General features: G+C 53.9%; 1 protein-coding gene across 2 annotated transcripts; it reads left to right on the top strand.

The window, feature by feature from the left end:
- Positions 1 to 1,129: 1,129 nt before the first annotated feature.
- Positions 1,130 to 7,994, top strand: LOC113198447 (uncharacterized). Of its 2 annotated transcripts, none has more exons than XM_026411195.2 (3): positions 1,130 to 1,417; positions 3,503 to 4,347; positions 5,874 to 7,994. In XM_026411195.2, the coding sequence occupies exon 2, from the start codon at positions 3,531 to 3,533 to the stop codon at positions 4,140 to 4,142; it is 612 nt and encodes a 203-aa protein (XP_026266980.1). In that variant the 5' UTR covers positions 1,130 to 1,417; positions 3,503 to 3,530; the 3' UTR covers positions 4,143 to 4,347; positions 5,874 to 7,994. The 2 variants fall into 2 exon arrangements, with proteins under 2 accessions (XP_026266980.1, XP_026266981.1); XM_026411196.2 differs by lacking the exon at positions 1,130 to 1,417 and adding an exon at positions 2,363 to 2,614.
- The last annotated feature ends 6,765 nt before the right edge of the window (positions 7,995 to 14,759 follow it).

The following is a 14,759-nucleotide window of genomic DNA, read 5'->3' as shown; positions in this document are numbered from 1 at the left end:
CGGTGTACAAGAGAAGTGTGTGGGGGGTGATGTCAGCATGATGAGCTCAGTTTTTTTAAAAATCATGGAGCACAGGGCAATTCCCTGTGGTCTGAGTCTTTCAGGATCTCTAGGATGATGTCAGCCAGTGAATAGATAGCTTTTGAAAAATACCCACCCATACTGTAAATTAAAAAAAAAATATTTTCAATCTTTTCTCCCTCACTTAAAAAAAGTTTGTTATAGTTGCATATTATTAAAGTTTTTTTTTTTTTAGTTGTAGTTGGACACAATATCTTCATTTATTTATTTTTATGTGGTGCTGAGGATCCAACCCAGGGCCCTGTGCGTGCTAGGCAAGTGCTCTACCACTGAGCCACAATCCCAGCCCCATATTATTAAAGTTTTTAACAATATTTTCCCCTTGACTTTATTTAGCCTAAAGAAAATACATTGTATAAGCCAGGCCTATAATCCCAGGGACTCAGGTGTCTGAGGCAGGAAGGCTGCAAGGACGAGGCCAGCCTCAGCAACTGAGTCCCTAAACAATTTAGCGAGCCGCTGTCTCAAACACACACACACACACACACACACACACACACACACACACACTAATAATAAGGACTGGGGATGTAGCTCAGTGGTGCAACACCCCTGGGTTAAATCATCATCATAATCATCATAATAGTTGTATGAGCTAACAATGTATGTAGGCATTAATCATCTGGACTCACAATACTACTCTAAGATTTAAGGCTTTTACAAATTTAGGCCTGGAGGAAAACAGGCTTGTAAGGTGAGGGTGTTAATAGGCCTTCTTGGATTTAGAGTTTCCCCCTTCCCTGCTAGTTCCCTTTCTGCCTATCCTTTTTTTCCATCGGGCTTCGGTAGCACCCAGGCATGTAGTTTCGAGGGCTTGGATCTGCCCTCATAACCCTCTGCGGTTTCCGGCCCACAGACACTCTATGGGGCTCCTGCGATGACCTCGTTCTCTCTCCTACGATGACCCCTCTCTCTCTCTCCTGGAGCTCAGGGACAGCCATGTTGCCTCCAGCGCCCCCACTCTGTCTCCTAGTCGCTGGGAGACAGGCATCCTATGGGCCTGGCCAGGCTATTCCAGCCCTGGGAAAAGGGAGATTGAAGATGATGCTCTAATTACCGAATTTGGACCTGGGGAATTCTGAAAGAGGAATGGCTAGGGCGGGGGCCCTGGAGGCTTGGGGTGACCCGCCCCGCAGGGCTTTCTGGCCCTGGTGCCGGCCGGAGCCGGGTCCCCTCTCCTGCCTAGGCGGGCGAGGCGCTTGCAACCTTCCTTTTTCCACCAGCCAGGGTGTTGGCGAGTTAGACCTCCCAGCCTCACGGGGCTGCTGTGCGGCTGCGACGACGTTGGCGACTGCAGCGCTGCGGCGGAGACGAAGGGCTCGGGAGGCGGCGCCATGTGAGTCCCTGGCCAGGGTCTTGGCCGCGGCGGGAGGTTACCGTATTTATCCAGGCCATTGCTGGACCCTTGGGGGCGGGTCACTGCGGGCGCGCTACCGTATTTGCCCGGAGCCGCGCAGTCCTTTCCAGGAGTGGTAGTGCCGCGGCTTAATTACGTATTTATCCTGGGTCGCGTGGTTCCGCGGGGGGCGCTGCGGGCTCAGGGGTGGGCTGCATTCACCCTTGGGGATCGGGGGCTTGCCGCGGACTGGGTGGGGTGCGGCAGCTGGGTGGCAGCCTACGTCTATTCGTGGGTGGGGGTGCGACGCACAGTTTGCCATCTTTCTCCAGGGTCGCTCGGGTCCCCCGAGTTGGCAAGGCTGTGCGCGAGGGTCGGGTGAGGCGGGGTGAGCTCTTTCGGTTAATGCAACTCTTCAGCAAGAAGGACGTGGAGGGGGGCTTGCTGATTTTTCTGGGGGCGGGGGAGGAGGGGCGCGGAGGCGCTGCGGGAGAGTTACCGTATTTGCGTTGGGCGGCGCAGACTCTAGAGGAAAGAGCTGTCGCTGGAGACTGGAGAAGCGGGGGTGCAGCCTGGGCTGTGAGTGTGCAAGGGGTGGAGGAACTTGGGGGAGGGACAGGGGCCGTGGCCTTGGACCCTCTAGGCGGGAGGAGCCTCTGTCGGGGTTGGACCCCGGAGGAGTGGGGAGGCTGCCCAGTGACAGGCTGAATTGATGGAGGGGACTTTGATGGCTTGGGGTCTACCGCCAGTGGTACTTGTCCCCCAACTCCCAGAGTGAATGATTGCCTGTTCCCCTGGAAGACAGAAGGGTGTCCCTGAGACCCCACTCTGCAGGCGGATTGACTGAGGCTGGAAGTGGGAGGGGCCTGCAGGGTGGTAAAGGGGAACAGCCAGCAAGCTTCCCTAGTGAGGTGGGGGGGTGGGTGGAGTTGTGGGTTGTGCAGAGCAGTCCCAGTGCCCTGAAGGAGTTTTTTGGGGTATATGGGAGTGGTGGCAGTAGATAGTGCCCCTACAGGAGCAGTGGTCCTTTGGGAATAGTTGGCTCTGCCGTGGTTGGGATGGTGGTGGGGGTCTCCTCTCTACGTGTGTGTTGAGGAGTGCTTGGTTACCAAGGAGCTAGTGCATTGAAGAGAGCTTTCAACAGTGAATCTGGAGACTTAGGGCCTAGTACTGGCTCACCTTGCTGTGTGACCTTGGGTAAGAATATTGACCTCACCAAAACTCAGTTGTTCCATTTGTAAAAATGGAACTTGACAATCCTGCTCTGTTCCTTTCTCAGGGCAATGTGAGAACAATGGGAAATGATTTAAGAGGAGCACAGTGGTCTGGAATAGGATCCTTAGGAGAAGCAATGTGGAGGAAACCAGGTGCTCAAGATGTTTGTTGAACTCCAGTATTGCTCAGTCTTGGGCCAGGCTTTGCTGTGGGGACACTGAGAGGAATCAAGCTGAGACCTGGCCCTGGGAACCCACTGGTTCAGTGATTTGCACACCTTTTAAACACATGCCTCATTTTGATAAACAAAGAGCTTCTCCCTTTAATGTTTAATCCAGTGAGGTCACTTTCAAGTCCAGAATTTTATTTTTGTTTCCTGCTTTAAGTTTTGCAAAAAATATCTTTAAACCGTGAGTGATCACATCCTTCCCTCCAAGTTTGGGGTGCACCTCCCACCCCCTCTCCTTGAGAATCTGCTTAGAGAGGTAAGGTGTATCCAGGTGAAGACTAAAACTACTAGGAGCTCATGGATGGTCCCCATAGGCATTTATTGCAGGTCTTATGGGTAGCAGGCGAAGTGCTTGGATAAAAGAAGGCAGCTCTGTTGGTAAGGTGCTGGGGTAGGGGCAGTCTGGTGAATGAGGGTCACCAGGTCGGGCAACATGGCTCAAGGAGAGGCTATAGGGGTCTGGAAGTCTTCTGGGAGGAGGTAGCATTTGAGATGAGCCCAGGAGGGCAGGTAGAGGAGCATGAAGGGGTTATTTTGGCTTGAACAACGACGTAGAAGGGCGAGTGCTGGAGGTTTGGGGAGGTGAGAGGCTCCTCTGGCTGGGGGTTGCCTGACCCCTTCTTTCCCTTCTGCCTTTCCAGGGGCTGGTGATTGCAGCTGGAAGTGTCCATGACCGAGCTGGAGTCCTCCGGGGGCGGGTCCCCTGTGGGGGACGGGGAGGAGGGTCTGGGGGACGAGCGAGGCCTGGTCATCCACCACCCTGCGGAGGAGCAGCCCCACCGCTGCCTGCTGTGCGGCCAGACCTTCTCGCAGCAACCCAGCCTCGTGAGGCACCAGAAGGCGCACGCCGGGGCGGGCCGCGCGGCCTCCTTCGTGTGCCCGGAGTGCGGCAAGGCTTTCAGCGTGAAGCACAACCTCGAGGTGCACCAGCGCACGCACACGGGGGAGCGACCCTTCCCCTGCCCCGAGTGTGGCCGCTGCTTCAGTCTCAAGCAGAACCTGCTCACGCACCAGCGCATCCACAGCGGCGAGAAGCCACACCAGTGCGCGCAGTGCGGCCGTTGCTTCCGGGAGCCGCGCTTCCTGCTCAACCACCAGCGCACCCACGCGCGCATGCCCGCGCCGCACCCGCGCCGCCCCGGCGTCTTCGGGGAGCGGCGGCCCTACTTCTGCCCGCGCTGCGGCAAGAGCTTCGCGCGCGAGGGCTCGCTCAAGTCCCACCAGCGCAGCCACGGCCACGGGGCCGAGGGCCAGGCGGCCCACCTAGGCCGCGTGCTATGACAAGCACGTGGCCTGCCACCCTCAGCTGCCTCCAGGCCCAGAGCGGCGTCCCGGGGACCTGGAGATGGAGCTGGGCTGAGGCCCTCTCTCTGGACAGGATCCCGGGAGAGGGACAACACTGGCTTGGGGTGTCAAGTTCAAGACCGGATGCAGCTGCTTTGGGCTCCTGCGTTGGTTTTCCTCGGGCTCTTGTAGCCTTAAGCAGGTGAGGCCTGCAGGGCAGCTTGAAGCCCCAGAGGTCCAGAGGTGTCAGGGGCGGGCGGGTGAGTGTGTGGGGAGCAAGCTGGGTTTGTAGCTCTGGTTATGACGAGCTGTTTACCAAATCGTCATCCCCAGAATGTCAGAGTTGACAGCGACTTGGAGAGGGCCACTTTCCACAATCCCCAGGTCCAGTCTCAGTCCCAAGGCCTCCTTCACCCACTCTGTGGTGTCCTTAAGACTTCGTGTCTCAGTTTGTTCATCTGTAAGTGGAGGATCAATTTGAGAGTCTCCTCCTCCCTGGGGTATTGTGAGGATTTGCTGTTAGGAGAGGGTAGCAGCATGAGTGTGCGCTGTGCTGTGCTATGCTGCACTCTCAGAAGGAGGCATAGGTGAGGACCACAGCCCAGTCACTCGTGTGTGACTGATGCCTACACAGGATATGGGCTGTAGTGGGAACCATCTGTGAAGTTTCTGGGAGAGAGGTGACTAGAGTCACTTGGGGGAATGCCATGGCTTTGAACTGGCCCTGGGGATGAATAGACTTGCTCCAGAAGGGCAAGTATGTGGAAGGATTTGGGAAGTGAGGTTTTCTTAGTGGAGGTTCTAATTTGCCCTAGGAAGGACTTTGTGGTAAGGGAGGAGGGACCTCGGAGACTTAATGAGAACCTAGTGGGCTCAGACCTGTGCTTTAAAGGCACTGTGAGGACAGATGGAAGACCCAGAGCCTGGGGCCAACCAGGCAGAAGATGAAGCTCCAGCTAAGATGCTTGGCTGAGGTCACAGTGCGAATGGGGTGAGCCGAGCCGGAACTTGCCTCCAGGACCTCTGATTGCAAGTTGGCGCTCAGAGGCACAGACCTCTTCAGCTGATTGGCAGATGTAGAAATGGTCTTCTCCAAGCTTGTCCCAAGTCCCAGTACTCAGCACAGTGGCTAAGGTCAGGCTTTGTTTTGGATTCTGGACCCCAAGACCCTTCAGCTATACTGCTGAAAAATACAAAATGGAGCTGAGAGGATTCTAGCATGTGGCTGGGGGTCATGTGAAGGAGCCCAGGCAGGGCCATCACTGGGTGGTGCAGATGCCTGAGGGCATACAGATGATGGATGCTGCTGCTCCCAGAGCCCTTGCTTCCCATTCAAGTCTGTGCTGAGTGCTGGAGACCTGTTCCTTCTTCCCTCTGCCCTCTCTGTCCTTCCTCAATGCAGTGTGGCTCCTCAGAGATCGATTTCCTTCTGCCTGCTACCTTTGGTAGTTGTTGCAATGTGGACTAGCACTTGGTGGCAGAGAATAAGATTAAGCAGGGTCCTGGGACAACTGGAGCCAATCACCCAAATGTCCTGACCCCAAGATGTCCCATCTGTAAATGGGATTAATAATTCTCGTCTTGCATTGTAGGAGGTTAAGGGACTTACTCAAAGCCCCAGGCAGATGCAGCGGGGGCAGCTGATGTCCCTTCTAGCTTTGGGGGTGGATGGGCAGGGCCATGTTGTAGCACCAGACCTGACCCCGATCTCTTTGTTTCTCTGAACAGATGTGAAGTGAGCAGGACCTCATGGCCCAGAAGGTGCCGGGCACATCTGGGCACAGAGACTAGGAATGGAGTCCCATGGGAACCTGCATGGCACTGCACCCTGGCATGAGGACACATCCTCTAAGAAGATCTACCTTGGGAGGTGCCCTGCAGTGACCTGTAGAGGTGACCTGATGGAACCTGGAATTAGAGGCCAATTCCAAAACCTGGTGGGAAAACCCCCCAGGCCTCGAGGGAGTCACAGCAGGGGCAGGCCTCCTGCTGGCTTCCAGGCCACAGATCTCTACTCTCATGTGGCTGCAGGGATGGCATCTGTGGCCTTTCTGCTCCTGCCTGGTCCGCCAGTCAGCTAAAATTCAGAGACAGGAAGTGACTAGTCTAAGTTAACACAGCAGGTCAGCGGCAGGTCAGGCTTGAGGGCAGAACCTTGCCCCTGTGTGAACCATTCCTGCAGGCTTCATTTCCTTTCTGAGCCAGGAAGGTTGTTAACACTTTGGGGTCACGTGGCCCTTTGAAAATTTATGAAAATTGTGGACCTTCTCTCCAGGAAAACATGCATACTCACTTAGACTCAAAAATTCCAAGCAATTTCAGGAGCTGCTGGACTCCAGACAAAGAACCTCAGCCCTGGAGGCTTCATCTGCCACCCTTCCCTTACCTGACACAGAGCCCGAGCTAAGGCTGCCATGCAAGCAGTGTTTCTCTCTCCCCTGACCTCGTTCCCTTGTTTGGGAATAAAGAATTCTGAGGTGGAGATTCATATAGTCAATCCCTTCTCTCAGACACCAGTGCACCAGATTTCTGGAACCTAATTTCCCTTCCCCTGACGTCACTGGAGATTCCCTGGACTGGTTTGCTCCTCTGCATTTGTTTCGTGTTCTGCCAACAGGATGCTGGCTTGTGAAATGGAGCCTCTGCTCGGCCTGGGCTCTGATTTCACTGGGAGGTGTCAGGGAAGCTGGACTCTGAGGAGGTGGAAGAAGCACCAGTAAGCCCACCCAGGGAAAAGGAAACCGGTCACACTCAGACAAGGCTCCTGCCCCACCAGGGCAGCCCCAGGCAGTGTCCTGGGGGAGAGCTGGGGAGGAAGACGCTAGAGCCCTGCTGCTGGTGCCTGTGGCTGGTGGGAGAGGCAGGTGCAGAAGCTGTGTTGCCCCAAGCAGATGGGTACAAGTGGAGGGGCCAGGCTCCAGGCCAGCTGCAGAGCTTAGTCTTCACACCTGAGCAGGTCATCCTGGAGCCCACAAAGCTCACCTGCCTCCCCAGAATGAACTTCCCATCAGAAAAGGTGGGACCCACTGGGTTGGGATGGAAGCCAATGGATTCCTGCCCTGGGTTCCTGCTGCTCCTATCCCCCAGACAGTTTGGCACCTAGATTCTTCCTGGACACCTACTGTATAGGATTGCAGAATGCTCGGGGAAATAGAGAAAGGGGAGCCACTCCCTGCCCTGGAGGCTTCCATGCGGCTCTGGTCCTTGGCCAATCTAGGGAGAACCACAACAGCACACCCTCTCTCTGCTAATTGTTCAGCTTGTCTCCTTGCCATACCTGTGCTGTGCCTTCCCTGGTATTGCTCGGAAACGTCCCCCTTCTATCCTCCTCTCTACTGAGCCCTCCGTATCCACAGGTTTGGGCTTCCTTCTCTGTATAGGACCTGTGTGAACATACTGTCACCCCTGAGTACACTGTGCTGTCTAGTCTTGTGCTTCGGTTTCCTCTGTATGTATGTGCGTGCGCACATGTGTGTCTTGAGTCTCCAACTAGACTGAGCTCCCTGAGGGCAAGGACTGTGTCATTTCTTTTTGAACCCCGGCTGGTCTAGCACAGGGCTGGACTCATAACTCTCAGGAAACACTTGTCAACTGGCTGATGAAGCAAGTGCTGGAGCGTGGGGGGTGGGGATGGGAGGAGCGTGAGGGGAGAGGGCATATGAGTTAACTAGTGGGTGCGTTTTATTGGGCTGTGGACTGGCTCCCCTGGGTCTCCTCTTCTGGAGGCCTCAGGTCTTCCACTACTTGGAGGCAGTGGATGCAGGAGGAACCCCCACCCCCACCCCTGCCCGTGACTACGCAGGACTATACGGAAAGGGTCGTCCAGGCTGGCTGTTTTTGGAGGTCACTGACACTTACTGGAGCTGACCAAGTGGAATAAATGTTCTCTTGACATCAGCTGGTGTGAAGAGTAGTCCTTGGGGCTTAGCTGGGAGCAGGGTAGAGGCTGCAGTCTTAGCCACCATCATTTCTGGAAGGTTAGGTTCAAGGTAATACGGTGCCCAAAGACTAGAGAAAACATAGAAGTTAGCCAGCTGTGGTGGTGCATGCCCGTAATCCCAGTGGCACAAAAGGCTGAGGCAGGAGGATCTCAAGTTCAAGACCAGCCTCAGCAAGTTAGTGAGGCCCTAAGCAACTTATAGAGACCTTGTCTCAAAACTTAAAAAAGGACCAGGGGCAGGGCTGGGGTTGTGACTCAGTGGCAGAGCGCTTGCCTCACACATGTGAGCACCACATAAAAATTAGTAAATAAAGATATTTTTTTAAAAAAGGACCAGGGAGGTGGCTTAGTGGCTAAGCACCCTTGGGTTAATCCCTAGTACCAAAAATAATAAATAAACAAAAAAAAAAACAGCAATGAATTAATGCAGTTCTCTCTGCATGTGGAAAGAGAGTGCTGTTTGGATTTGGGTAACAGGTATTAGCAATTCTCTGACACCAACAGCTTGCTGAGCCCATGGCGGGGCCAGACCTGCTGAGAAGCCTTGGGGCAACTCCCACTGGCACCCAAGAGGTGGGCCACGGAGAGTGCTCGGGTCAGGAGACCAGGCTCCAGGTCTGGCCCACTTCCAATGAGAGGCCAGCCCCGTCCCACCTCTCCTGACTGTCCCTGCTCACCAGCTTCACAGGGTCTCGAGAAACAGGCATGCTTATAAATGATGCTAGTGCCAGCAGGTCATCGTGTCCTTACTGATGTGGGACCTGCAGAGACCGTGTCACTTCACAGCCAGGCCTCCTGCCACCAGTGACCCTGGGACTTGGTTAAGTTCGTTCCCTCCTGTTAGTGGGGAGCTGGCTCACTCGGCACCTTTGCTCTGTTCCTTGCTCTCTGGGATCTGCAGCTGCATCACTGACTCCTCAGTCCGGGGCCTGAGTGAGTAGGAAGTCACTCAAGAACAGCAGCCTTGAGCCCTGCTTTGCTGGGGGCAGGTCTCACGTTTGACTCACAGGTGCTTCTGAAGTGGTCACGGCCTGGCTTGTGCCCAGCCTGAGCTGGGCTTCAGCCTGTTACCTGCCCAGCTCAGTGGCCAAGGACGTGTGATGTCATGAATGACCAAATCATGTGTCCCCCACTGAGGGACTAAGTTCCACCTGGAGCCTACAGTTTAGGAAAACCAGAGTTGGGGATAAAAGCAGAGCTGAGAAGATGGGGGGCTTGGACTCCAGGAGGACCAACACCCTGCAACCAGAGGGGAGAGAGCAGGTGTGTGCCTCTCGGGCTGACAGATTAGGCGTCACCTGGGAGCCAGGCACTGGTCCCTTCCAAATCCCAACCAGAAGCTGCATTTTAACAAGATCCTGGACAGTTTGCCTGCCGTCACAGCTTGTGAGCTCTGCACCCCACCTTCCCACCGCCCTGAGGAGGGCCCTATGGCCCAGCTGTCCTCCTAGCCCTCCTGCCTGGAGGGAGAAGAAGGAGATGGGCAAGTTTTCAAGGTGTAGAGACAAGAGGCTTCTGCCTTCACAGGGGTCCAGATGCTAACCACAGCCATTGGCCCCTGGTTCCAGGACCTGGAGTACAGATCACACCACGGTTCATCCCCAGTGGGCACCTGGCCTGCTTTAGGGAGTTTGCTGGAGTACAGGAGGGAAGGCCGAGGAAAAGGCCAGTCCTGGCCAGAGAGCCCGTGTAGAGCACCTCACCCTGTCCTGACTCCTGAGGTTCCCATCTCCACCCTTCTTCAGCCTCCCCCAGCCATCTCCAAAGCTCACTGTCCTCACCCCAGTGATGCCTAGGTGTGAGGTGGCTTCCGTGGCTGCCGCTGGTGTCCCCATTCCTCTCCAGTGGCTGTGAGTGGTGCCCTCGTGGCTCACAGCTGCTTTCCCCAGCTCAGCCGATGATGTGGTGGGGGCCAGCTCTGTGGCATGTGTGCCCAGAGCCCTGTGGGATCAGACAAGCGGTCTTGCTGGGACACGCTGCGGCTGTGCTCTGCCCCGAGCTGCTTCAGCCACTCTTTTGCTCCAGACCCCCTCAACCCTCTTGTTCCCACAGTGAGGGTCCTCATCTCAGGGGAGTACAAAACCCAGGCATCCTGCACATGGGAGGTTGGGACCAGCCTCTTTCTTTGGTGGCTTTGTGTGATGCTGGTCACCTGTGGGCCTTCAGTGAAAATCTGCCAGGGGGTTCATGGATGGCAGGTGACCATATCCTTTGTGACCAGCCAGGCCAGAGGACCTAAATGCTGGCATGGCAGCCCTTCACCAGGTGCCCCAAGCACCCCTCCCAACTGGAAACAAGGGACAAAGGTCTAGTTCACAGGTCGAGGGCTGAGGTCCTTACCACTTTGCACCTGTTTCCCATCCCTGACCCTCACAGGGCTGCCTACTGACAGCTGAGGGTCCTTTGGGGTTCCCCTGACTGCCACCCAAGCATGTTTGGGTGGTGAGGAACAGAGACCCACTTGGGCTAGAGGTGGGCTGTTCAAGGGCCTCAGGGATGTAGGGAAACAATCACATCCGGCTGTGCAGCCAGGCCCCCCAGAGTGGGCAGCAGAGGCCCCCAGACAGTGCTCCTCCTCCTCTGGTCTCACTACCATCTCTGCTCTGTGTGTGGCAGATGCTTTAGGAATGGAAACCAGCCTTTTTCTTTCCTTTTTTAAGCAGGAGATTGCAATTGCTAGCAGTTTCTAGCAGCAGTCACAGAAAGTCACCTTGAAGCAGACCTCCTTTGTTTCTGGAAGGTCATCAGTCCCTTGCAGTTAAATGAGTGCAGAAACAAGACCACCATGTGGTCTCGGACTCGGGAGTGTTTCAAACACAGCTGCTCCAGACCAGGGCGAAGGTGTTCTGCTTCCTGATGACCCAGGTGCAAAGGCAGCTGCAGGCACAGCAACTGGGATGGGCCTCCGGGTGTGAGAAGGACCTGGAATTCTCTCCCTGGTGCTTGGACACCTGCAAGGGGACGAACAGGGTCCCCTGAAATTGGATGTAAAGCTTGTGGATTCGAGGCACCTTTGTTTACAGCATCAGTGGGAATTGTGTCCACATGTGGGACAAGAGAGAGTGACATGGTGGTGCAGAGGGGTCCTGAGAGGTGGGAGTGGCACTGGATGATGGACAGAGGTGACAGTAGCTTCTGTTGGGTGTCAGCACACCCAGAAATTACTACAAGGGGAGAGTGGGGCTCCTGGAGGAAGACTATATTATAGAGATTGGGGAGAGTCTCAGTATCTATTAATTTTGATTTTGTGGTACCAAGGATTAAACCCAAGGGCACTTTACCACTGAGCCACATCCCTAGTCCTTTTTAATACTTTTATTTAGAGACAGGTCTCACTGAATTGCTTAGGGCCTCACTGGTTGCTGAGGCTTCCTCCTGCCTCAGTCTCCCAAGCCACTGGAATTGCAAGTGTGTGCCACCGCGCCTGCTCAGTCTTTATTTATTATAAAAAGAAACTTATTTCAGGCTGCAAGGCAGGACCCAGTGACCCGGCCTCCTGCTTCTCCTGTACCTGCTGCTTTATCACCCATGCCTGTCCTTCTTTCTTCTGCCATTGCTCTTGGCTGTGATGAGGTTCAGGACACACCACCCCAGAACATGGCACCTTGGCATTTGAGAAAACTGTAGAATCCGGAAGGTTGCTCTCCCGCCCCTGGCCTTCCTCCTCGAAGTGGCCATCAGAGTTTCCCCGGCCTTCCTCTAGAGTAGGTCGTAATACTCTCATACGGAGGAAACCCCCATGACCAGAGGAAATGAGGGTCACGCAGAGGCTCTGGGAAGAGCCTGGACCCACAGGCCTTGCTAAGTCCCCTGCCCTGTGGTTGATGGGGTCGTGCCCTTTGTCCTGCTGTCTCACTTCTGCACAGCTCCCCGTCAGATGGTTTTGTCTGCGTTTCTGAAGGCTCCTGTGTCGCAGAAAACTGGTATGCGATACATCGTGTGCTCTCTCTTGTCCATCTGTCTTTCTGTGGTGGGGCCCCAGCCTCGGGCCTACGATGGGCAAGGAAAAGACACTTTTTCTCCCTGACGTCATCTGCCTGGCTCTGTTCCCGTGGGCCCCCTCGCTGTCCTGCAGCAGGTTGAGGTGTCTGGTCACCTTCCTCTTGCGGGTGTCTCTTGGGTGGTGTCTTTTCTCCCCCACCTCCTCTGTTGTCATGAGCCTGTCTGTTGTTATGGCTTTCCTGGGCTCAGGCCCGTGCCCTGGCCCCAGACCCACTGGCAGGGTGACAGAAGCCCGGGGTGTAAACCCTGGCCCTGGTCCAGGAGGGAGTGAGGAGCGCTTTCCTCAGAGGGCATGTCTGACGTGCTGTTCCTGCTCCCTGGTGCAGCACCACTGTGTTTCTGTGTCCTCAGAGCCTCAGATTCACTGCGCAAGTCTCTCCTTTGGTAAATTACCCCACAAGGCTCAGCACTCTGCTGTTTTTGTTTTGTTTTGCGATTCCAGGAATGGAACCCAGGGCCTCATGATGTGGACAAGTGCTCTTCCACGGAGCCCACCCCAGTCCCTGTCCCAGCCCCTGCCCCAGCCCCCACCCCATCTCCCACCCCAGCCCCCTCCCCAGCCCCTGCTGTTCTCTTTTTCCACTAGAGTTGTCTCAAGATCCCATCTGTTTTTTGACAAATTGTCCGTGTGCATCGTTTCCTGGTTCCCTTTTGAGTGTGCAGGCTCCTGGAGGGTGGGTGGGGCCTGCAGCTCTGACAGCGGAAGCTCCTGTGGACAGGAGGCTGTCTGCTTGCAGAGAGGTGGGTTTTGGCGGGAGCAGTGCCCTGAGCACAGTGCTGGGCTTGGGACAACAGAACATCGCTGTTGGAGCTTCCTTCAGCGTTTGTCACCTCCTCCTGGTTGGCATGTTGGTATAGTCACTGCTCCCTAATGCTGGGACAGTACAGAAAATGGGACTGCTGCTGGGTGTGGTGGCACATGCCTGTAATCCCAGCTGCTGGGGAGGCTGAGGCAGGAGGATCATTAACTTGAGGTCAGCCCGGGTCATTTAGCTAAGACTCTGTCTCAAACATAAAAAATAAGAAGAGTTGGGAATGTGGCTCAGTGGTGGGTGCCCCTGAGTACCTGAAAAAAAAAAAAAAAAAGAATTTTTTTAACAAATACATGTAAAGCCAAAGTGTCCCTCTAATTGCTGGCTTAGTGGCATCAGACAGACTCTAAATGTAGTGTTTTCATAGTCGTCCATTCATAAATATTTTTCAATTTCCTTTATTTTTTTGACTTGAGTTATTCAGTGTTTTAAAGCCCTGAATGTCCTAAAACTTTTGTTTGCTATCGTTTGTACTGAAGTTGACAGTATTTAACTGTATATTTTTTTGGTAGCAGGGACTGAACCCAGGGACGTTCTACCACTGAGCTACGTCTCCAATCCTTTTAATTTTTTTAAAAATTGTGAGACAGGGTCTCACTAAGTTTCTGAGGCTGACCTCAAACTTGCAGTCCTCCTGCCTCAGCCTCCAGAATGCTGGGATTACAAGTGTGGGCTGCCAGGCCTGGGTGAACCGCATATTTCTAAAAACTAGAAGAGCTGGGTGTGGTGGCCCATGCTGCCTGTTATCCCAGGGACTTGGGAGGATCGCAAGTTCTAGTTCAGCCTGGGCAAATAAGACCCTGTCTCAACAAGAAAAAAAAAAAAAAAAAAGGCATTGAGCTGGAGATGTATTGGTACAGTGGCCCTGGGTTCAATCCCCAGAATCAAAAACCAAAAACAAAACCAATCTGCATATCCCTAAAAGCATTTCGAGTACTTGAGTCAGTAGTAAGAAATATAACCTTCACTCCCACAGTTAACTAAGATAGGAGGCCCAGGTCCTTTCACTGGGGTGTGTCAACCTCAATGAAGCCTTCATATCCTAACAGTTCTGGGGCTGAGAGAACACTCCTAAACTCACTTACTGAAGCTAATAAAACTTGAAAGCTAAACCAAAAAAGGAAAATTTTAGGTGAATCTCATTTAGGACTGTAGATGCAAAATTTAAAGTAAAATGTTAACAGATTAAAACCAGAACTATGTTTAAAATTATATCATGAGCTGGGCCCTGTGGCACACGCCTGTAATCCCAGCAGCTCGGGAGGCTGAGACAGGAGGATTGTGAGTTCAAAGCCGGCCTCAGCAACAGCGAGGCAAGGTGCTGAGCAACTTAGTGAGACCCTTTCTCTAATTAAAATACGAAATAGGGCTAGGGACGTGGCTCAGTGGTTGAGAGCCCCTGAGTTCAATCCCCAGTACCTAAATAAATAAATAACATACCTATTATTATAAAACAAATTATATCATGACCAAGAAAGTTTTATCCCACAATATAAGGGTGGTTCTGGGACAGGGGTCCACTTTACGCTTTGACTATGGCCCTTGCTGCTCTGCCACTGAGACTTATTTTTAAACTGAACTTGTTTCTTTCTCTTCGTCTCCCCCTCCCCGTCCCAAGTCTCCCCCTCCCCGTCCCAAGTCTCCCCCTCCCTAATCTCAAAAGCAGGTCTACCTTTCTTCCCCATCTAGGCAGCATTATCTGTTCTCAAACCCAGCACAGGAATGAAGTAGTTTAGACTGATTTGGGGTGGCAAAACCAGAAGATCTAGGAAATGACTTTCTCCCAAATTAATAAGTGAATTACAGCTCCAACGGGGAACACCTGGAATTCGGCCTTTAAATCACCTCTTAAAAAGTCCC

Source organism: Urocitellus parryii, chromosome 3 (genome assembly GCF_045843805.1).
Source record: "Urocitellus parryii isolate mUroPar1 chromosome 3, mUroPar1.hap1, whole genome shotgun sequence".
NCBI classification, from domain to species: domain Eukaryota; kingdom Metazoa; phylum Chordata; class Mammalia; order Rodentia; family Sciuridae; genus Urocitellus; species Urocitellus parryii.
Note: the sequence above shows the minus strand (reverse complement) of the source record. Positions and strands in the feature narration are given on the sequence as shown.